This window comes from Hyaena hyaena, unplaced genomic scaffold (assembly GCF_003009895.1).
Source record: "Hyaena hyaena isolate Hyena2069 unplaced genomic scaffold, ASM300989v1 scaffold_28, whole genome shotgun sequence".
In the NCBI taxonomy this organism is placed as follows: Eukaryota; Metazoa; Chordata; class Mammalia; order Carnivora; family Hyaenidae; genus Hyaena; species Hyaena hyaena.
The window spans coordinates 4,193,618-4,215,318 of record NW_024080660.1 but is presented as its reverse complement, the minus strand read 5'-3'; the positions used below and the strand labels follow the sequence as shown (position 1 = coordinate 4,215,318).

Below are 21,701 nucleotides of genomic sequence, written 5' to 3'. Positions count from 1 at the left end.
TCTTATTGTGACTGAATGATTGATATTTTTAACCCCTGCAGGCACCCAGACACCATGCCAGAACCCTGCACCCCTGACATTGGCAGGAAGTAGAAGGCTTCCTTGTCTCCTCGGTCACCCATCCTCACCATGTCTTCGACTCAGGGCAATGGGGAACACTGGAAGTCCCTGGAGTCAGTGGGCATCAGCCGCAAAGAGCTGGCCATGGCCGAGGCCCTGCAGATGGAGTATGATGCACTGTCCCGGCTCCGGCACGACAAGGAGGAAAGCAGAGCCAAGCAGAACACAGACCCGTCTCTCATTAGCTGGGACGAACCTGTCCTAGACTTCTACAGCAAGCCGGCAGGGAGGCAGAAGGACCTCAAGCTCTTGCGCGGTCTCTCTGGCTCTGATCCTACCCTCAATTACAACTCGCTGTCCCCGCAGGAAGGGTTATCCAACCACTCTACCTCCCAGGGCTCCCAGCCTGGCCCAGATCCCTGGCCCAAAGGCTCTCTGGCTGGAGACTATCTCTATATTTTCGATGGTTCAGATGAAGGGCTTTCTTTGTCCCCGGGACCAGGAGATACAGATGGCTCTTCCAAGAAACTGTCCCCACCTCCTTTGCCACCCCGAGTCTCTATCTGGGACACCCCTCCCTTGCCTCCCAGAAAGGGGTCTCCCTCATCCTCCAAGGTCTCCCAGCCCAATGACGTCAACACTTTTTCTTCAGTGGAGCAACCTCCAGGCAAACTGCTAGGGCGTCGCATCCTGGAAGAGGAAGAGGAGCTGGGGGGTGGGGGCCCGGGGCGCCTCTTGGGGCCTGTGGACTATGATGGTATTGACGATGCGATTACACGGCTCAACCTTAAGTCAACCTATGATGCAGAGATGTTGCGTGACACCACCAGGGGCTGGAAGGAGGGCCGGGGGCCCCTGGACTTCGGCAAGGACACTCCTGGAAAACCCGTGGCCCGGAGCAAGACTATGCCCCCTCAGGTGCCGCCCCGAACCTATGCCTCCCGCTATGCCAACCGGAAAAATACGACACCTGGCAAGAACCGCCGGATTTCCGCTGCTCCGGTGAGGACCTTGCTGTGTTCCTTCCGTCCCCCTGCGCAAGTGCCATTCAGAAACAAAGAGCAGTCCTTTCTTCTCATTCTTCCAGATCCCAGTCTGCTACACCTCCCCCCCCCCCCCCCCCCCCCCCCCCCCCCCCCCCCCCCCCCCCCCCCCCCCCCCGTTAGTCCTCTCCTCCCCTCGGCCTGTCTCTTCTGGCCCCCTGGGCCCTGGCTGGGGAGAGGAAAAGGGACACTAGGAGAGACATGGCTCCTTTTCAGGGCTGAGTTTTGTGCCAAAACCTGTGGGGGCAGGTGGTTTTGAATCTGGGATCATAGTGTGCGCTCGCTTCACGAGGTGAGAACTGAACCAGGCTTAGGGGATTCTTTGTGACTGTGGCTGAATGGCCTTGTGGACTGGAGCAAGTCGCTTCTGCTTTCTGACCTGCCGTGCCCCAAACGCTGCATGGTGATGAGGCTTAGTCACGGCATTAACCAGTGTTTAGTGCTCACTGGTGACGAGACCCCAGTCCAGACCCCTCAACAACCCCGCCTGATGGTCCACGGCACATAGCTCTGGTCTCTCTTGTTACAAAGGTTGCTGGTACTTGCTGTCTCCGTCTTTCTCTGTTTCCCTGTCCTGTCTTTCTCCCCACTTTCTTCTGTCTCTGCCTCTCTCTCCTCCGCTTCCCCTCCCTCTGTCCCTCTCTCTCCCTCTACCTCCCTCTCTCTCCCTTTCCCTCATCTTTCTCTCTGTCTCTCTGCTTCTATGTCTATCTTTCCCTCTGTCTCTCTGCCTCTCTCTCTCCCCTTCTCTCTCTCTCTCTCTGGTAAAATATATACAATGAAATTTACCATCCTGGGGCGCCTGGGTGGCTCAGTTGGTTGAGCGTCCGACTTCTGCTCAGGTCATGGTCTCACAGTTCATGGGTTTAAACTCCGCATCGGGCAGCTAGCTCAGAGCCTGGAGCCTGCTTTGGATTCTGTGTGTGTCTCTCTCTCTGACCCTACCCTGCTCATGCTGTCTGTCTGTCTGCCTCTCTCTCTCCCCTTCTCTCTCTCTCTCTCTGGTAAAATATATACAATGAAATTTACCATCCTGGGGCGCCTGGGTGGCTCAGTTGGTTGAGCGTCCGACTTCTGCTCAGGTCATGGTCTCACAGTTCATGGGTTTAAACTCCGCATCGGGCAGCTAGCTCAGAGCCTGGAGCCTGCTTCAGATTCTGTGTCTCCCTCTCTCTCTGACCCTCCCCTGCTCACACTGTCTCTCTCTCTCTCTCAGAAATAGATAAAACATTAAAAAATATTTAAAAAACCACAAAATTTACCACCTTGGCCAATCTGAAGCATCCAGCTCAGTGGCATTGACCACGTTCACATTGTTATGTGGCCATCATACCATCCGTCTCTTCACACAGGGAATATATTTAGAAAAATATGCAGTGTGACAATAATAATTCTGCTCTGATCAGTACATAGTATGAAACAGCAAAGTGTCTACATAGACGTGCAGGGTGGGTTCCAGGGCAACTATGATCTTTTTTTCTGGTTTAAAAAGGTGTCAGTGGGGGTGCCTGGGTAGCTCAGTCGGTTGAGCGTCCAGTTTTTGATTTCAGCTCAGGTGTTGATCCATAGGTTGTGGGATCGAGCCCTGTGTCTGGCTTCATGCTGAGTGCAGAGACAGCTTAAGGTTCTGTCTCTCCCTTTGCCTCTCCCCTCCCGTTCTCTCTCTCTTAAAAAAAAAAAAAAAGTGTCAACAGCATCTCCATGGGTAGGACTGGAGGCCACTTTGAGTTTCACCCTTGGGTCTGGAAACCGCAGCTGCAGAGGGAGTCAAAAGGTACCTCGTAACTGATGGCTTCCGTAGGAACTGCATTCCACTTCATTCCATCCCTGCTTCCTCCGCATCCATTGTCTAAGGGACACTGGGCTTTCCCACTGTGTTTCCCAGCAGTTGGGATCCTTCACAGCCTGGGAAGAGCCACGTGGTTCTTCCTTCCTGTGCTTCTGCTAAGAGAGTCCCCCAAAGCAGAATCGGCTTCTGGGAGTCATGACTCTGGAGCTTAGGGCTTTTTAAAGTCCCTGCTCTGAGAGGTGGGGCGGCTCCTGCTATTTATAGGGACTGGGAGATTCCTGTTCCCAGCTCCGAGTTCCTCACCCAGAGCTGGGCCTACTCCGAGTCAGGCCGCCCTGGTAGGTGGTCACCTCTGTTGCTCTCTCTCTCTCTCTCGCTCTCGCTCTCTCTCTCTCCCTCCTCCCTCCACTGCCTCATCCTTCCCTCAACCCCTGTATGTCACCAGGGTCCTGAGAGGGAGCTTGATCCAGAGTGTCCTTGAAGAAGCTAGGGCAGAGCGAGAAGCTCTTGCCAGTTCTTAGGGGGGAAATGCGGCCTTGGGCGTCCCCACCTCAGCTCGGTGTGGGTGCTCAGCCCACCGGGAGGGCGGACCCCTTGGGCCCTCGGCCTGTCCCGCCACCCCGCTTCCACCGGGCTTTCAGACGGAGGGACCCTCCTTATCCCAGGCCTGCGGAGCCAGCTCTGGAAATGGTTGGCCCCACATGCCAGCCGGGTACCCCCACTGCCAGCCTCTGCCCGGCAGACTCCCCCAGCCAGCGTCGGGCGATGCCGCCAGGGCCTGCCAGCAGGGCAAACGTAAGTGGCTTTTGTTTGCTTATGGAGCCAGGGAGTGGTACTGAACGGGCATGAAAGTGGCCTTCAGTAGCCACTCTGTTCTCTATCCCCCTTGCCTTCCCCTCCTCTCTCTGTCTCTCTGTCTCTCTGTCTCTCTGTCTCTGTCACTCTCTCTCTCTCACCCTCACTTCTGTGGGTTAATTGCTGACAGTGGTACTATTGTTGTGAGCGGGACACAGGCTGGAACTTGGCAGAACACGGGCCTCACATGCCAACTGCCCCCGCTGCTGCCCTCCCCTCCGCACCCCTCCATCCTCACCCCGGGGAGCAAGGCTAATGAGAGGGGTCACTCAGAGGAAACAATTTGGATATTCAAATGAGGAGCTCAGTTGCTGCCATCTGCCCTCAGGGGCGGGGAGGTCTTGAGAATAGCCAGTGGGAGGGTGAGAGGTGAGGCTTTGCTAAGTGCACAGGCCCCAGCTCCCCGGAAGCAGCTGTTGGCAGCGGCCACTTTACCGGATGCAGGCTGGGGCTCCAAAGCTGCCAGTCCCTTGGGGTGGCCTCCCCTGGCGGCTCTGGGCAGGCCCATCAGGCAGAACCTGTCATGCCCCAGTGGTCCCCCATCCCCCCACCACTTCCTCCTCCCTGGGGCTGGGCTACAGGCCTCGTGTGAGGCACTCCTCATGGTGACTGAAGGCAGCCCTGTGCCGGAGGCAGGTCGAGTCTCATCTGGGAGAATCCTGACCTCTACGCACGTGTTCAGGGCCCAGGACAGCTCCCTGACGTTCTGGCCATTCACAGCTAAAAGGCTCAGGAGCCAGGTTCCCTCTCTCCTGCGCAGAAAGCCGCTTTGATGCTTTCTTCCTCAAATAGCATTGACCGAGAAAGCACGGGTGTCTGAGTCACCACCTCTGTCTGAGGGTTCTTGGCCTCTCTCTGCTTTGGGTCTCTGGGGCCTGCTGTGGATGCTGAGGCTTTTGCCTGGAGCCCAGCATCCCCAGGTATTGTTTGGGCACCCCACTTGCCCTGATCCCTGCACTGGGACTGGGGGAAATCTAGCTGCCTGCAGAGCTCCCGGCCACGCCCCGGGGAGCACCCCCAGAAAGCCAGCCCAGTGACCCATCTATGCTGTGCGCTGCCTAACGTGAGTTGAGCTGCTTAGACACTGCCTCCCCGGAGAGGACTTTTGACTACACGCTTGGCCATCCCACCCAGCCTTCCAGCCTCAGCCAAGACTTCCGGTTCTCTCCATTTAAAAAAAAAAAATTTTTTTTAATGTTTGTTTATTTTTGAAGGAGTGATCCGGAGTGCCAGCAGGGGAGGGGCAGAGAGAGAGAGAGACACAGAATCTGAAGCAGGCTCCAGGCTCTGAGCCGTCCGCACAGAGCCTGACGCGGGGCTGGAACTCAGAAACCATGAGATCATGACCTGAGCTAAAGTCAGGCCCTTAACTGACTGAGCCACCCAGGAGCTCCTCAGTTCTTAAGTTTATTTATTTATTTACTTATTTATTTAGAGAGAAAAAGTGTGAGTGAGGGAGGGTCAGAGAGAGAGAATCCTAAGCAGGCTCCGCACTCTCCGTGCAGAACTCCATTCGGGGCTCAAACCCATAAACTGTGAGATCATGACCTGAGCCAAAGTCAGATGCTCAACCGACTGAGCCACCCAGGTGCCCCAAGTTTCTCTTTTTCCACTTGGCTCTTGGTCTCCTGGGACAGCAGTTAAAGATATTCCTGGATTTCTCACATTTTCTTGTGACCCTGAATGTTCAATGCTGAAAGAGCCTTTATACCCAGAGTTTCAGGGTTTAGATCTGGGAGCAGCCGGCTGGAAGGGAATGGCCTGAGGGAAAAGGCACTGAGTCAGCTGCTCTTCTCTTAAAGGTGGGCTCCCGGCCCCATGCTGTCACCAATGGCCATGAGTTGTTTGAGGTCTCAGAGGAGAGAGATGAGGAAGTTGCTGCATTTTGCCACATGCTGGATATGTAAGAGTTAAAGAACGGGGGTGTCGGGGAGGGCTCTGAGGGCTGGGGAGGAGGGCCAGCCCACTCAGAACTTTCTCTAGGGAAGGAAGAAGAGCCATATTTCATAAGTCTCATTTCATAGCGATGGGGTGCTGCCTACACCAGGTGTTTGTGGGCTTTTTGAAATCTTGCAAGTTTCACATTTTGGACAAAGTTTATGAACCCTTGATCCAACAGTCAAATTATCCCAATGGCTTCAGGCTCGGTTGCCCTCAGGAGCAAATGCACCCCAGATGGAGATAAGACTATTACCTGGAGCTAACAGAGAAAGTGAATGGAGCCAGGAGAACCTGCCATTGAAATTGGCGTGGAAAACTTTGTCACTATAGAACTGTCCCTACGTTCGGCTGGGTTCGGGAAACGTTTCATAAAACTCTAGTAAATGCATCAAGAACATGGTTTCCCAGAACTGCTTCCCTGATGCCCCCAGCCTGGCCTGCAGACCTGGAGGACCGGGCTGAGCAGGGATGGAAGGGCCCTTGGCCTCAGGGTGGGAGGGTCCCAGCAAGCCTCTTCTCAACAGCTTTCTTCTGAAGGCTCAGCAAGGGTCCTTCTCCCTCTCTTCCTGTACAGCCTCCGATCTGGCTCTGACATCCAAGACTACTCCCTCACTGGCTATGTGTGGAGTGCTGTCACCCCCAGCCCTGAGCACCTTGGGGATGAAGTCAACCTGAAGGTGACCGTGTTGTGTGACAGTCTACGGGAACCACTCACTTTTACCTGCAACTGTAAGTGGGGGAGGGGGTATGGGCATCCCTTGAGGTGCGGCAAGGATGACTGTGGTTTGGACCGTAGGAACATTTGACCTCAATTCTCACCACATCTGTGGCCCCAGTGAGGAGAGGGGCCAGTCCTGGAGGACTGGGTCTGGGGCCAGCTTTGTGGGCCCACGGTCACTTTCCGCAAACTGTGTGTTTGCCTGCTTTATCTGGATAACAGTGGTGCTGGAGAATGCTTAGCCAGGAACGTGGGAGTGGGGTGCGGAGGGGTGTTAGGACCAGGACACTAAGCGCCGTCTGCCGCGGGACCCCCCTCCCATCATGTCTCCCCTGCCTTACCCCTTTCAGGTTCTTCCACGGTAGACTTGCTCATCCACCAGACCCTGTGCTACACCCATGATGAACTGAGAGATGTGGACGTGGGGGACTTTGTGCTGAAGCCCTGTGGGCTGGAGGAGTTCCTGCAGAAGTGAGTGACCTTGGGGCAGGGGGAGTGGGTAGGAAATGGCACCTGCCTTCTGGGAGGTGGGGTTTTGACGGGGCTTCCTTGGGGTGGCTGGGCTCACAGCCCCAGGCCAGCAACTCCTCCCTGATCCCGCTGCTGCTTCCTGGGCACACTCGCAGCCACGTCGCACTTTCCCCAGCGCTCTGTCTTCCAGCAGGGCTGGCCTGCTTCTGAGCCAAGTCTGCTGCGGAAAGCTTGGAGCTGGTTGCAGGCAAAGACTAGGTCGTGTCTGCTTGCAGACGTCTGTGCGTGCAGAGAGCGTGTGGGGGGCTGCTTCGCCTAGATTGTATGGTATCTTTACGGTAGATGGAGGACTGGGCGGAAGGACCCTTGTGGAACCTGGGGGAGAAATTACAGTTGCTTCCTTTTTGCCCTGCCCCTGCCAACAATCCTTTGCCCCCTTGGCATCTGCAGCTGGTTGTCCTCCTCACTAGAGGCTCGCCTCCAGCTCCTCTCCATCCAGTGCCCTCTGCAGCAGGCGGCCTCCCTGGAAAGTCTGATGTGGACCAGCTGCAGCCGTCCCCCATCCCACCGCCCTGGGGCTCTGGGTACCCGGGGCGGGAGGGGAGGGTGTGCCCCCTTCAGGTGCTGCAGGCTGTAACCTCAGCCAGAAGGCAGCAGATAGAGAAATCAGAGATCTGCGTTCCTCCCCAAGCTTTCAGCTGCTTACTGTCCACTACCCCCGACCGCTTGGAGAAAGCAGGCCTCGGCAGTGGGAAGGGAGGGGCCAGCATGTCAGTTCTTAGTGCCACCACTCGCACACTCGCTCTCCTACATCCACGTCCAGATGCAAGGATGCTTGAGCAATGGCTAGAGCAGGTCTTGGCTGGTTTCTCCCACCTTGAGGATATTGGGAGAGCTTTCTGGAAAGCTGAGGGAAAGCAGGGGCAGGGCCCTGCATGGAGCAACTCCAGGAGCTCTGTTCAACTGCGTTCCGTGTGCACTTGCTTGCCCTAGAAGAATAAGAAAGGGTCCTAGACTCAGGGCCTCCCAGCAGAGAGCACCCCAGGCACTGTTGTAAGGGAACAAGGGACATCATGGGTCACACTGATATGGCTGGTTTGGGTTCTAGCTTGCCATCTACTAGTTGTAAGACCCTGATCCTTAAGTTCTTCCCTAAAATGTACCAAGGATTGAGTATGACAATGACCCAAGGAGCAGGGAAGGACCAGCCCAAAGACAGGAAAGCATGAGGATCCAGATCAGCTGAGTACATTTCCCTTGCGGTTTCCCTAGCCCTTGAGCCCTCAGGGCTGAAGATGGTAGATAAGCTGTGAGGTTCTGACTTCCTGCCAAGACCTAGCTGGCGTGTTCGTGTGAGGTGTGAGGTGCAGCTGCATGGGTGGTCCTGGGTTCATGCCCCTCCCACTCTAACTTGAACGCATACAGAGGAAGGCCTTCCACAGAGAAGGTCAGTCAAGTCCCCAGGGGACTCTGCCTTGGGTGGAGGTGAAGACCCTCTGAGGGGTTCCAGAAAGTGGCTAGCTCCCAAGAAAGCCCTGTGGTTTCCTACGCTTGGCTTAGCCTAGCAGGGCTTGATGTTAAGGGGGCGTGGTGGGTCCAGGATGCAGGCTGCTCTCAGATAAGAACCTTGAGACAGTCCCAAGGGAGGGCTGGGTTTCCTGCCACCTCCCCCATCCCCAACCACACTCTTCCTTCCTCCAAGGGCACTCCCTCCAGACCTGCCCCCTGCCCTGCCTCTCTACCCCACAGGGTTTAGCCTTGGCTCAGCCTTGGCAGGTTGGGGCCTGGATCCGAGGCTTGGGCCCTCAGGATGTGGTGAACCCTTAAGTCCTAGCTGGACCCTGACTGCTCTCCCAGGCTGACACCCCTTAGGCTTCTGCACGTACTCCTCCCCTTCACTCCTCTCCTCTCCTCTCCCCTCCATTTCTGGCCTAGATTCCTAGCTCTGCTGAGGAAGGAAGTCCCTTTCCGGCTTCTGTTACCCAGCTGCTGGGACCCGGCCCAGGCCTGCAGTGCTGGCCTGCAGGACAGACTCACTCTGCCCCTTCTCCTGGGTTTCCTTTCTGACTACTCTGTGATTCGGTAGGGAGGAAAAGGCTGGGTCACGGAAGGACTCCCTAGGCTGCTTGTGAAACGTGTGTAGACGGGCTCATGTGGTATTGCGTGAGCAGTGAATGGCCTGCAGGTGGGTGTTTATCAGGAAGTCTGTAGAGATTTGTGGTGTTGTTCACGGTCAAGCAGGACCCGTGGAGGAAGGGGAGAAGCAGCCTTCTTTGGGTTTGGGAATAATAGACCTGGAATCTTGGTGGGTTTGTTTGGTTGGCCTTAGCACCCCAGTCACTGATGGTAGGGGGTGGGAGACTTAGGACCACAGTGTGGGGAGAGTGTCAATCTGAGCTCCACACCTGAACACAGGTGACATCCACAGTGTCTTATATACCAAAGCCAAGGGAATGGGGCTTAATCACTGCCCCCCCACCCTACCAAGAAGTCTCTGTTCCCTACTCCTTCCAGAAGGTCCTACCCCTGGAGTGATCGGTGATGATAATCCAGGTAATAAATGTCAAATCAAAGTTTGTACAGACCAAGGTTAGGAGTATTAGGTGGCTTTTTTTTTTTTTTTTTTTTTTTGATAGACCTGTTTCTTTCCCTGAGCTCTGCTATAACATTTTCCAGGAACCCAAGTAGTACCCTTCACTACCTGCTCCCTCCTACTTCTCTCTCCCCCAAGGCTAAGGTATGCATCTCCCTTCCCACTGCATCCCCAGGGTGCTAATGGTCTTGGTCTTGTTCCCCTGTCCCACCAGCAAGCATGCCCTGGGCAGCCATGAGTACATTCAGTACTGCCGCAAGTTTGACATCGACATTCGGCTACAGCTGATGGAGCAGAAAGCTGTACGCAGTGACCTGGCCCGGACGGTTCGTGTGGGGGAGTGGCAGACAGCTGCACAGGGATGGGGAGGCGGAGGGGGCAGGAGGTGATGGGGAACATAGCCAGTGAGAGTTGGGGAGGAGCTCTGGGTAAAGGTAAGGGTTCCACTCCTCTCTGAATAGGCCACTTCTTACATAGGTGAATGATGACCAGAGCCCCTCCACCTTGAACTACCTCGTCCATCTGCAAGAGAGGCCAGTCAAACAGACCATCAGCAGGTGGGAGTGGGTGCCATCTTGGATGTGGGCTAAGCAGGAACTGTGAGGGGATCCCAACAGATAACCTTGCTTGCCTTTCTACCAGGGCCAGGGGTTCTTATGGGTGTGAGGGATGAGACCCAAGAGTATTGTAGGAGAAGATCCCCACTCTAGGGTCTGTTACATCTCGTTCCTCTAGTACTTTGCCATCATTCTCCAGGTGAGTGGTGGCAAAGCAGAAAGAACTCACCATCCTTCAATGGAAAGGGTGGGAATCCCTTTAAACTAGTGTCTGAATCCTGAGTTGTGGGAAGGGAGGGAGAGAATGGGTCTTCCAGTACACCAGGTCTGTCCTGACCTCTCCTGTGACTTTTCCGTGTCCCCAATTCCCCAGGCAGGCCCTGAGTCTTCTGTTCGACACATACCACAATGAAGTGGATGCTTTCCTGTTGGCTGATGTGAGTATGCATCCGGGGGCTGGCCCAGGTGCCCAGAGCGACTCTCCTCCTTTCCCAAAGTCCTCCCGGGTTCGGCCAGCCCTAAAGAGATCTGGAGCAAACACTGAAAATCTATCAGTGGGGCACTCCTTGCCATCCCTCTGGCCCCGGGGCAAACCAAGGTCACTGGCTGTTGGGCAGCCAGCAAGTATGTTCAGAGGGGTTCTGCTCCCCTGGAGAAATAGGTCAAGAACTGTGCCCTGATCCCTGTCCCTGGACTAGCATCTCCAAAGCTAAGGACATAGAGCTGTCAGCTGCTGTACTTGAATGTGCATCAGAGCAGGCATCCTGGGAGCAATGCCCAGGAACCTCGGATTTGAGACATTCTGTGGCTGGTGTCACAGGTAGAAAATTGTCAGGAGGTGAAGGGTCCCAAAGGTAGGGGAGGGCCAGGATTCTCCTCACTTGGATTCACATGGAGTTTTAACCCTTAAAATCATGAGAACAAACATTTGCCCCAAATGTTGTGGAGCTCAGAAACAACAAAGTAAAACTAAGCTAAACTAAAAACAGAAAACGATCTTCAAAACCAGTCTCTGTCTCACTGATCCGGTTAATAGTGGCCATTGGACTCTTCATTTTGGGAGAATTGAGCATTACATCTAGCTCAATCCTCTACCCGCCCCCAGAATCCCTTCTCTGTCAGCCTCTGCTCGAACATTTACTGTGATGAGGGGGAGAATCTCTGAACACCTTTTGTGTACCGGTCTGGCCCTATGTTGGTGGCCACTAAGGGGAGAGAAGCATAAGGATCATCTTACCCTTTAGGGAGTTTGTGTTTCTGCTAGAAAAATGGAATAGTGGGGCGCCTGGGTGGCTCAGTCGGTTAAGTGTCCAACTTCAGCTCAGGTCATGATCTCTCCGTCTGGGAGTTCAAGCCCCCAAGTCATACCTCTCTCTGCCCCTCCCCTGCTTGCTCATGTGGGCTTGCTCGCTCGCTCTCTCTCTCTGTCTCTCAAAAATAAATAAAACTTTAAAGCTATTGGTAGACAGAACAGGATGGTAATGAGTTCATCAAGAGCTCCTAGAGAGTGATAGGACTGACCAGGGAGGGCTCTGGGAAGGAGGCTGATTTTCGCTGGTCCATTTGAACCTATGCCACTAGTCAAGGCAGGACAGGTGAGGGGACTCCCAGTGAGAAGACTGCAGGAGCCCAGATGCAGAGAGGAGTGCAGGGGCGTGGCCTGTCTGTGGCACTGAGATGAGATCCCCTTAGAAGCGCTAGGTGACAGCATGAGACACAGGCTGTAGAGGCAACGGGGCCTGCATATGGTCTCTGGCTTCCTTGCTTTTCCCTATGGATTGGTTTTATTAAAGCTGCATGCTCTAGGGGATGCGTTTGTGTTCTGTGTTTGTACAGTAGCTGCCAGAGGGAGTCTGGGAATATTAGAAGGTAAGGGAGGGTGGCTGGAAGAACCGGGGAGCGTGGGCGTGGCTCATTTAATTCAACAGGATTGATTGTTCGTGAACACCGGATGTTTGAAAATGAAGCATGGGAGTCCACTAGTTACTCCTGAGGGTCATGAACCCCTACTCCTCCCAACCCGTCGCCCTTAACAGTGTGGGTGCTGCAGGCTGAGAGTGCTCGCCTGGCAGCCTCACTGGGCTGCCTCCCACAGGGGGACTTCCCACTGAAGGCTGACAGGGTGGTCCAGTCCGTCAAGGCCATCTGCAACGCCCTAGCCGCCGTGGAGACCCCTGAGATCACCAACGCTCTCAACCAGCTGCCCCCCTGCCCTTCCCGCATGCAGCCTAAAATTCAGAAGGTAACGGGACCCAGAGTGTGGGGAAGGAGGAGAGCAGTATTCCCGAGTTGCTAGGTGATTAGGTGTCCCCTTACTAAAAAAAGGTCTTCTCTCCACCTCCATCTTTCATGTTTGTAGTTGAACCACAAGAGTTCTTATATCCCCTCTTCCTGAGGATGCGGGTGGCCTAGGGTCTGCGCCTGGGATTAACTGCCAGGAGCTCAGGCCGACAAAGGCTTTATTTATAACCACCGAGATATTGCCTGGCACTTAGTGCCAGGGTGCAAAACCCAAACCTTCCCTGAGCCAGGGGCTCCCGTGGCTCCCAGACAGTGGGGGTCCCGTGCATCACAGACAGGCATCGTGAACTGGAGTGGAGCAGCCTGAGGGTTGGAGCGTCTCCTTTGGGTGGATTTTATCCTGGGTCTGGCTCACTCTGTCCATCACATGGCTGTGGTCCAAACCATGACGCCGTCCCCCGCCCCCCACCCCCGCCCCGAGACTTCCCTCCTCAAATTACAGTCCAGTCTGGTCCAGATGAGCACAGCCATTGAAAAGCCCTTCTTCCAGCTGTGCCGGAAAAGGCCACAGCCCTGAAGCTCCCCTCCCTCCCCTTTTCCCCCATAGGATCCCACTGTCTTGGCTGTGAGGGAAAACCGAGGTAAGTGAACTACATTCTCTGCCTTTATTCAGTAGGGACAGCTGAAAACAGGTCTCTGCCCAGATTCCTTTCTCTCCCTTGGTCCCCTTGATTTATGAGTCCGAGTCGGCCTCGTGTGTGTGTGTGTGTGTGTGTGTGTGTGTGTGTGTTTTCCAGCTGGAGAGTGCATTTCTTTCCACAAGATGATTTCTCCTTAGTTTTACAAGTTATTCCTGTGGTGTCCCTGGGAGATGGTGGTGAGGTCGTGTAAGGGAGGGTAGGATGGCAAGGCTAGCCTTGGGCTCCAGATGATCCCAAACTCTCATGTGGATTGGTTGCCATTATTCTCCAGGAGGCTCATAACCCTTGCGTTGTTTCTAACTCCCAGATGGGACTGGGGTGGGGGTGGGGGAAGGTGGTAAGGAATTTTTCACTAGGAGTGAGTCTTCCAAGCAGAACTTTGTTTGACAAAGCCTTTATCTCTGGAATTCTTGGTCGAGGATTCCCAGTCTTTTGGATTTCATGAACAATAACATGTCCCACAAAGCACTATTTTGAGGACCAAGATAGAAATTGTCAGCTTTTATTTTGCCAAGCAATGACTTTTAAAGCTATTGACAATTATCATTCCCACTATTTCCCAACAGAAAGGACATTGAACACAAAATAAGTAGCAATAGGTAAAAATAAGGAGAATGTTTAAAAATGAGTATCACATTATAAGATGCGCCTGCTCTTTCCCCCTCATTTCACCACGGATGGGTGAACCTTGTCAGGGCTGTTAGAAACCGACTGGCATTTGGGGGCCACTGTCCTGGGGTATACCATCCTAGCCAGTGCCATGGCAACAAGATGGGGCTTGTGGAGGCCTCGTGACCTTTCCTTCTGACCCCTTCCTTTCACAGAGAAGGTCGTGGAAGCTCTAACAGCTGCCATCTTGGATCTGGTGGAGCTATACTGCAGCACTTTCAATGCCGACTTCCAGACAGCCGTGCCCGGGAGCCGCAAGCACGATCTGGTCCAGGAGGCTTGCCACTTCACGGGGCCCCTGGCCTTCACCGTCTATGCCACCCACCGCATCCCTATCACCTGGGCTACCAGGTGAGCCCAGGGCTGGATGGCCTGGGTTTGACTTCCAGGTGGCCACTCCCCGGCTGCATGCATCCCGAGTTTATGGTCTGTGGCACTTTGGTGCACCTTGGCTGAAGGGATGAGCCAAGTGCCTGAGGGGGGGCTGTGTGGGTTGGGACATCCCAAGGAGAGACAGAAGGTCGGCACCCCCCCACCCAAGATTCAGAAGACCATGCCCTCTCAGTGCTGGTTGGGACTGGCTGCATCGGCATCCCCGCCCCCCACCCATCCAAGGCCAGCTGATGGAGACGCTGCGACAGATGGCCACTTCCCAGAGCTTCCCAGATCGAGTGCACGCCCCAAGGCCAATGACTGCACTCCCTTGCAGATGTACAATGGGAGGGGGTGGGGAGGTGGGAGATGACCCTTTGTGAGGAGTTCCCTAGGCCTGCAGGGGTGGGTGGAGGGGAACGTTCATTTGGTAATCCTCACTCCTCTGCCTGGTCCCCAGCATCCAGGGCCTGGGGGAAATGGCATTTGGCTCCACCCCCACCCTTTCCGGACCCCCCTTCCTCTCCCTTCCCCCTCTCTCTTTGTTCCTCACTTAATGTATTCCTCTGGGCGATTGGCGGAGAACAAAGGAGGCAGCCTGGGAAACCAGGGCCTTCTCTGACCTCTTCTGTCAGGCACCTGTCACGAGCCACAGGGACCCCCATGTGTTGGCATTCACTTCGGCATATGTCGATTTCATCCCCCACCCTTGTCACCTGTGCATGTGCTTCTGTACGCGGACGCCCCATGGGCTGCGTCGGACTGTAAGGAGGAGGCTGTACCGCTAGTCCCCATAAAGAAGGGAGGAAAACCCAGGCCCAGCATGGAGCCTGAAGCGGGGCAGGGGACCCAGATCGAGTTGCTTAGCCAAAGCACACTTTCTCGCAAATCCAATTTGGCTCTCCTGTGCCGTGACCCCAGAGGCCGGGGAGGAGTTTTAGCAGGAGAAATGGGGCTTGGCCGAAGCCGGGTGACTTAGATGGGGTTTGGGAGCTGAGTGTCCTTGCTCTCTTTCTGTTGCAGCTACGAAGATTTCTACCTCTCCTGCTCCCTCAGCCACGGCGGGAGGGAACTGTGCAGCCCCCTGCACACGCGAAGGGCTCACTTCTCCAAGTACCTCTTCCACCTCATCATCTGGGACCAGCAGTAAGCCTGCCCCACCCCCCAGGCCCCAGTGGGCTTCGACCCACACAGCCTCCTGCATGCCTGCCCCCGCACCCCTGCATTAGACCAGGCTCCATCACTAACCCTATGCAAACAAGTCTGTCAGCCTCTCCAGTCTCCACTTTCCTAACCTTTATTTTTCTTTTAATGTTTTATTTATTTTTGAGAGAGAGAGCATGAGTGAGAGAGGGGAGGGCAGAGGATCCCAAGCAAGCCCAGGTGTGGGGCTCAAACTCACCAACTGGGATCCTGACCTGAGCTATGTCCCACGCTTAACCGACTGAGCCACCCAGGTGCCCCTACTTCCTTAAACTTTAAATGGGGACACATACCACTTCTACCTCTCAAGTTGTTATGAAACTCCAGTGAGAAGTATCCACAAGGACTCTCTCTGTAAACCATAAAGGGTCATATACAAGTTAGCAGCTTTAATAATAAGTGGTTGTCTTGACCTTGTCTCGCTTAAAAGGTTTAACTAGTCTGAGGGTTTCTCATCCTCTTCCTTCTTCCCAGAGTTTTCATAGACTGGGGAGAGGGGCCTGGGCTTTCTTCCTCCTAGATAGGAAAGGGAAGGTTGTCTAGAGGAAAGACTAATGCGCTGGGAGCCACAGGAATAAAGCTCTGTTTCTAGTTCTGTCTCTAGATCTGCATTCCCTTTTGCCTCTCTGTGCCTCAGATTGTAAAGTGGGGATATGTGTCTAATTCAGAGGCGGTTGTGGCATTGCAATGAGATAGGTTTTATATATATATGTAAACCACAAGCACAAGATAGTATTAATTAGCATTTATTAACAATAATTTGCTGTTGGGATGATAGGCATCAGCCACCCACAGCAAGAAGGAAACGGAGGTGAGCATGCCTTGAATGGTGCACTGTGGGAGTTTGGCTGCCCTGTGCCCCTTCTGTGCTGCATCCTGCCCTCTTCCCCTCCCCCGACTGTCAGAAAGCCCCTTGTTTGCTGCCCACCAGCTTCACTTCCCCAGACTGACTGTGTCTGAGTCCTTGTTTGCAGAGCAGAACTGGAACCTCACTATTTGGAGTGGAGATTAAAGACTGAACGGGGTCCTTGGGGAGGCCAAGGTTGCCAAAATAGGGCGATTGAGAGCCTGTGCAAAGCCTGGGAGAGGAGGCTAATTGTACAGGTGGACAGCTGGGGAGGCAGACCCTTTCTTCTGTCTTCACACGTGTGGAATTTATAGAGCAATAAAGCTATAAATAAAGCTTTAATCAAACACCCGCCAGGGCACGAGAGACTCCTCGGAGGCAGGGGATGGCTGCCTTAAATGGCTTTGGAGTTTCACCATCCGCTTCCTATCCTCTGGCCTCAATTAACCACTGCTGCCAAGGGAGTTGTGCTATACGGCGTTCCAGTCTGGGCAGACCCCACAAAATTGTCCTTAGACCCAGGAGTAGAGGCATCCTGGCCTGTCTGACCTCTGCCAGCCTACTCAGTGGGCCTCCTTCCACTCCCTGTCTTCTGAATCCCAAAGTGCTTGTCCCTGCCTACAGGCTTTTCCTCTCCATGCTGCCCATCCACGTGCCCCACGAAGACTATTTGCACTTTCACAGTCAAGATCAAGGCATCTGGGAGAAGACACTACAGCATAGGGTTCAAAGCACAGGCGTTGGCACACTCACCCTTACTGTAGGTGGAAACTTGGTGTAATAGAGCTTACCTTATAGGGCTGTTTGAGACCCTTTGGGACATTGCACGTCAAGTGTGTGGCACAGTATCTAGCACATGATAAAAGCTTCCTTCTTCATCTCTGTTGTCATCTTTGTAGCTGGGGGAACCTTCTCAGTTCCTCTTTCCCTGTTCCAAGTGACTGACACAGTGATTGATACACAGAGCTATCTGTGCATGCAGACCCTATCTGCATGGCCCAGTTCCAGTCCAGAAGCCTCAGCGTCACATAGCAAAAAGCACACAATGTAGACACCCGTCACACAAGTGAAGCTGTGTTCCCCTCGCCACTGATGAGGAAACAGGTGCAGAGGTGTAAGCAGTTCCAAGGTCGCGAGTGGCAAAAGCAGGACTGCCCCTGGCACATCCCAGGAGCCCTTCCTGGAGGAGGCAGCCCACGTGATGTGATGTTGGAGAACGGCTCCAGAGGGAAGGAGAGGGCTATCTCAGGCAGGGAGGAGGTTCAGGCCGCAGTCTGTACTGGTTATCCTGACCCACCCCAGATGACCGCCGTGGGAGAGCACTGGGAATGCTAGACAGGCCCAAGCACTGAGGAGAAGGGGACCCAGCTGGTTCTCGGGCTCATGGCTCAGTTTCTTCACTCCACTTTGTCTCCAGATGCAAAACTGGAAACCTCTTCTCGACTGATGAGAGGGGGGTCGGAACCAGCCCCATCTCTGCTTTGCTGTGGGGTCAGCTGACTGTCCTGAAGCAGCAGTACAGGGATCAGCTAACTCTCAAAATAGGCCCAGCAGTCGCACTTTGCCCCCCCACCCCCCCGGCCTAGCCCTGGCCTGGCATCGCTGCTGGCTGCTGGCAGGGCCCTAATTATAGCTGCAGGCCCCCAAGCACAGGCAGCTGGGGCAGAGCAGGGCTCTGGCCGGCGGGCGGGAGGGAGTGCCTCACTTAGGTGGAGATTTTCCTGCAGGAGTGAGGGTAGCAGTGGAGGGAGGCTGCTGGATCAGGAAACTGCGAGCCTTGGGGTTGGCCGCCCTGCCTCTGTGCCCTCTGGCTGGCCGGGAGGGCGTGACAGTGTGGACTTTGGCCCAGGGACAGCTTCCCCTAAAGGTAACGCGGGTCCTCCCTTGCTCTCAACAGCTTCCCTCCTCTCTCTATCTCACTCCACCCTGGCTCCTTATCCTGAACTTAGAGGGAGTGGCTGGGCATGATTCCGGGCCCCCCCCCCCCCTGCCCCAGAGCACTTCTGGACTTGGGTAATGGCAAGGCTTATGTGTCTTAGTTCTTATCTCAGGCCACTTTGTTTCCTCTGCCCCAGGGACTTTGGGACTCTGCCCTTTTGGCTTTGAACATGTTTTGGGGTGAGAACAAACCATCTGGTGCCCTGGGGGCAGGGAGAAGAGGGGATGGGAGAGGACTCACAGGTGGGAGGATTGCCGGATGAGGATGACCTAAGGACAGAGAACATGCGGCTACTGCTTCCTGGTTGCTTTCAGCCTGGGGGGAGGGGGGATGAGGATTGTTGGGGGCAAAAGGATTCTCAAAAGGAGCAGCTTCCTGGTGACCCTCTGCAGAAATCCTGAAACAAGGGAAGGAGTGTGGCTTATAGTACGGGACCTGCAAGCACCTAACTCTGAGATGGCTCTGGCTACCCAAGTGCTATCTGGTCACCACGGGTAGCCTCGAAATCAGGATGTTAGCCTCACTCCACTGAGAAGCTGCAAAAAACAGCATACTGTGCTTCTGGGAGCCCCCAGTGGAGGGTTTTGCCTACGGTTTGGGACCTATCCTGGTTCTGCAAGAGGGCTTCCCCAGGGAGCACATCCAATATCCTGAGAGACAGGTCCTAAGTTCTCAGCCTCAACTTGACCTCCTGGGCCACCCGTCCCTTGAAGCCACAGGGTGGCAACTCCTGATTTGGTTTCCCGTTCTCCCTAGGATCTGCTTCCCTGTGCAGGTGAACCGGCTGCCGCGGGAGACCCTGCTGTGTGCCACCCTCTATGCTCTACCCATCCCCCTGCCTGGGAGCTCCTCTGAGGCCAATAAGCAGAGGCGTGTGCCCGAAGCCCTGGGCTGGGTCACCACCCCTCTCTTCAATTTCAGGCAGTATGTAGTTCCCAGGGCAGCGGCTTCCTGGCCTTGGGAAGCAGGGGGGGGGGGCGGATAGAGAGAGGAGTCCAGCTGCTGCATTGACCAATACCCCTTGGGAGGGTTGGCCACTTGGGGCTCACCAACAGAGTCCTGGCAGAGGGGGCAGAGGCAACGGACTAGAGACCAAGACAGTTGATGTAACCAAGAGCTTTCTGGGCAGGACTTGGTGGCACAGGAAGGTTGGGGGGTGGGGGGAGCACGGAAATGCAATGCTCGGGTCACGTGCTATCCGGTGCTGTCATTGGAAGGGCCTTAGAGGTCACCTAGTCCAGCTCTCTGCTTCATGGGGGATCCCCACTGCCAGGTCATCCCAAGGCTTCCTGGAGGGGGTGTGCTTTCATAGGACCTAGAAGAAGGAAAAGCCTATGGTCTTTAGGGGGAGGATGATAGAGAGGAGTTGGGTGGTGGCTTCAAAGGCAGATTTTCGAATGGGGGAGCAAGAGGAAAACCACCTCCTTCGCCACTGCATTTGTTGGCTCATCCCCCACTCCATCCTTCTTAGAGTCCTGACCTGTGGTCGGAAGCTTCTGGGCTTATGGCCAGCAACACAGGAAAACCCCAGTGCCCGTTGGAGTGCACCTAATTTCCACCAGCCAGATAGCGTCATCCTGCAGGTGAGATCCCAGCCCTAGGGCCCTCCCTCCTACCCACTGTTCAGTACTGCTCCAGAGCCAGCTCCATGTTCTCTACCTTCTGGTCTGGGCTAGAATGGTAAGGGAAAGCGCTGGGACATTGGGCACAGGATACGGATGCGATCAGAGTGGCTGGGTGAATACGGTTGGACCTGGAATCCTGGAGCGGGAGAGTTCTGTGGCATCTGTGTGCCATCTCCTGAAGGTCAACTTTGACTTCAAGGAGCCTGAGCTCCTCCACCCCCATCCAGAGCTCAGCCCCTTGGAGTCCCTTGTGTTGAAACCTTATATTACTGAGCCTGATAAAATCTGAACTGTTCCCCCTTGAAGCCTGAGGGAAAGCCCTCCCTGCAGCCAGTCACTCCCTACAGGGAGGTGGAGGGGGTCAAGCCCAAGGTCTGTTTAATGGCTTTTGGCTCCCCTTTCTTATCATGAGATGCTTTGGTATGGAATATGGAATATCAAAGTGGATATAGAATGAAAGTTCCAGAGGCAGGCATTTTTGTCTGTTTTAACTATCCTCAATGCCCAGGACCTAGAGCAGTGCTTAGCACATATTAGGGGTCAATAAACATCTGTTGAATGGGGGAACCTAAAACCCTTTTTGAGAATTGGCTGGCTCAGCTCTGATACCCAGTTTAGGAGGATGAACATCTGGCGGCATAGAGCAAGGGGACTCAGGGTCACAGGGTTTAGAGTTGGTAGGGCCCTCGCCGGGCTCATGGTCCCACCTCCCGTCAGGCAGCAGTGTCGTCCAGGGTTCCCAAAGGCTCCCTAGCTTTGGCTTGGAGGCTCCCAGGGGCTCAACCTGGCGACACTTCTGTTCAAAGGTCTGGCCTGGGGCCGGTCCCCCCACCTGGATACATCTCAGCCCAGCCTCTTTCTCTGTTTCCCGTTTTTCTCCCTCTCCCTGTTTTCTCATTTTTTCACTGGAAGGGGCTTTAAGGACCGCCAAGTCCAACAGCATTATTTTGACAAAGAACCTGCAGGGAAGGGAGGGCGGGGGGTGCGCAGAGAAGGGCAGGACCACCAGTGTGTGGCAGAGATGCTGGAGACCCAGGAGGTGGCATTCCTCAGTCTAAGGCCTGTTCTCTCTCCTTGCTTCTCTGATGCCATCCTCCAGATTGACTTCCCCACCTCAGCCTTCGACATCAAGTTCACCAGTCCCCCCGGAGACAAGTTCAGCCCCCGCTATGAGTTTGGCAGCCTCCGGGAGGAAGACCAACGTGTGCTTCAGAACATCATGCAGAAGGAGTCCTTGTACTGGTGAGGCCTGGGGTCTTCCCCACATGTGGCTCAGGCTCCGTTCTATCTGACCTGTCACCTGCCAGCTCCAGGTCCCCGCCCTCCTGCCTTGGGAGTGGAGGTGGAATGGAGTGGACATTGCCACCTGGGCAGGAAGCAGGGGAGAGAGGGCTCTGCAGAGGGCAGCCTCCGGGCTCTTTTTCACGAGCTGACACCAGGCAGAACAGAGAGGCCAGCGTCAGGGAATTAGACCTAGGAATGCCCATCCCCACAATGGGGGCCTGGCCCAGACTCAGTCCTCTCTGACCCCGAGGACCAGAGCTTTGCCTCCATGCCCCAGATGTGCTGTCTACTACCTGTCCTGTCCATGGGGACAGCTGGCTCCTGTCCTCCCCATCCTGCCCCCCACCTCCTGCCCCAGCCACACCCACAGCCTTTGCATTTCTCTGGCCCTGCCACTTTCCAAAAAGGATCGGGTGTCAGGGCAGGCTGGCAGCCCTCAGGGGTAAGTGAGTCCAAGCTGATGTCATCCCCCGGGCTGCTTCTCTCACTAGGATTGGAGGGGGTTGGGTGAGGAGGAACCCAGAGCTGGATTTGCTGGTGGGATGTGGCTCCTCCCCTGCTGGCTCTCCCTGTATACCTCTTGGGCTCCTGCGTGGCCCTAAGGCATGTCTATGGGGGGTGGGGAGGGTGGGGGAAACAAGGGAGCCAGAGTGCATTTCCTATCCTACCCAGGGAGCCAGAGTAGCTGAGAGACTAGAGACCCCCCCCAGTTCTGCTGACCCTTTGCTTCATTAGCCCCTCAGCTCCTTTTTCCCATTAGACACCTGATCTCCGGCAAGGCTTAATTAGCTGT

At 55.0% G+C, this 21,701-nt stretch overlaps 1 protein-coding gene across 3 annotated transcripts in view; it reads left to right on the top strand.

Annotated features, from left to right (window-relative positions):
* Positions 1-21,701, top strand: part of PIK3C2B (phosphatidylinositol-4-phosphate 3-kinase catalytic subunit type 2 beta) — a 67,780-nt gene that overhangs the window by 23,660 nt on the left and 22,419 nt on the right. For 2 of the 3 annotated variants that reach the window (XM_039227522.1, XM_039227521.1), the window contains exons 2-15: positions 42-1,062; positions 5,550-5,650; positions 6,263-6,417; positions 6,757-6,877; positions 9,685-9,796; positions 9,948-10,027; positions 10,401-10,464; positions 12,123-12,269; positions 12,876-12,909; positions 13,794-13,989; positions 15,034-15,156; positions 18,756-18,923; positions 19,471-19,582; positions 20,724-20,866. In XM_039227522.1, coding sequence (XP_039083453.1) covers positions 130-1,062; positions 5,550-5,650; positions 6,263-6,417; positions 6,757-6,877; positions 9,685-9,796; positions 9,948-10,027; positions 10,401-10,464; positions 12,123-12,269; positions 12,876-12,909; positions 13,794-13,989; positions 15,034-15,156; positions 18,756-18,923; positions 19,471-19,582; positions 20,724-20,866 — 2,489 coding nt within the window. In that variant the 5' untranslated portion in view covers positions 42-129. Of the gene's footprint in view, positions 1-41; positions 1,063-3,147; positions 3,231-5,549; positions 5,651-6,262; positions 6,418-6,756; positions 6,878-9,684; positions 9,797-9,947; positions 10,028-10,400; positions 10,465-12,122; positions 12,270-12,875; positions 12,910-13,793; positions 13,990-15,033; positions 15,157-18,755; positions 18,924-19,470; positions 19,583-20,723; positions 20,867-21,701 lie in introns of those variants that run through there. The other variant, XM_039227523.1, reaches the window with a different exon arrangement.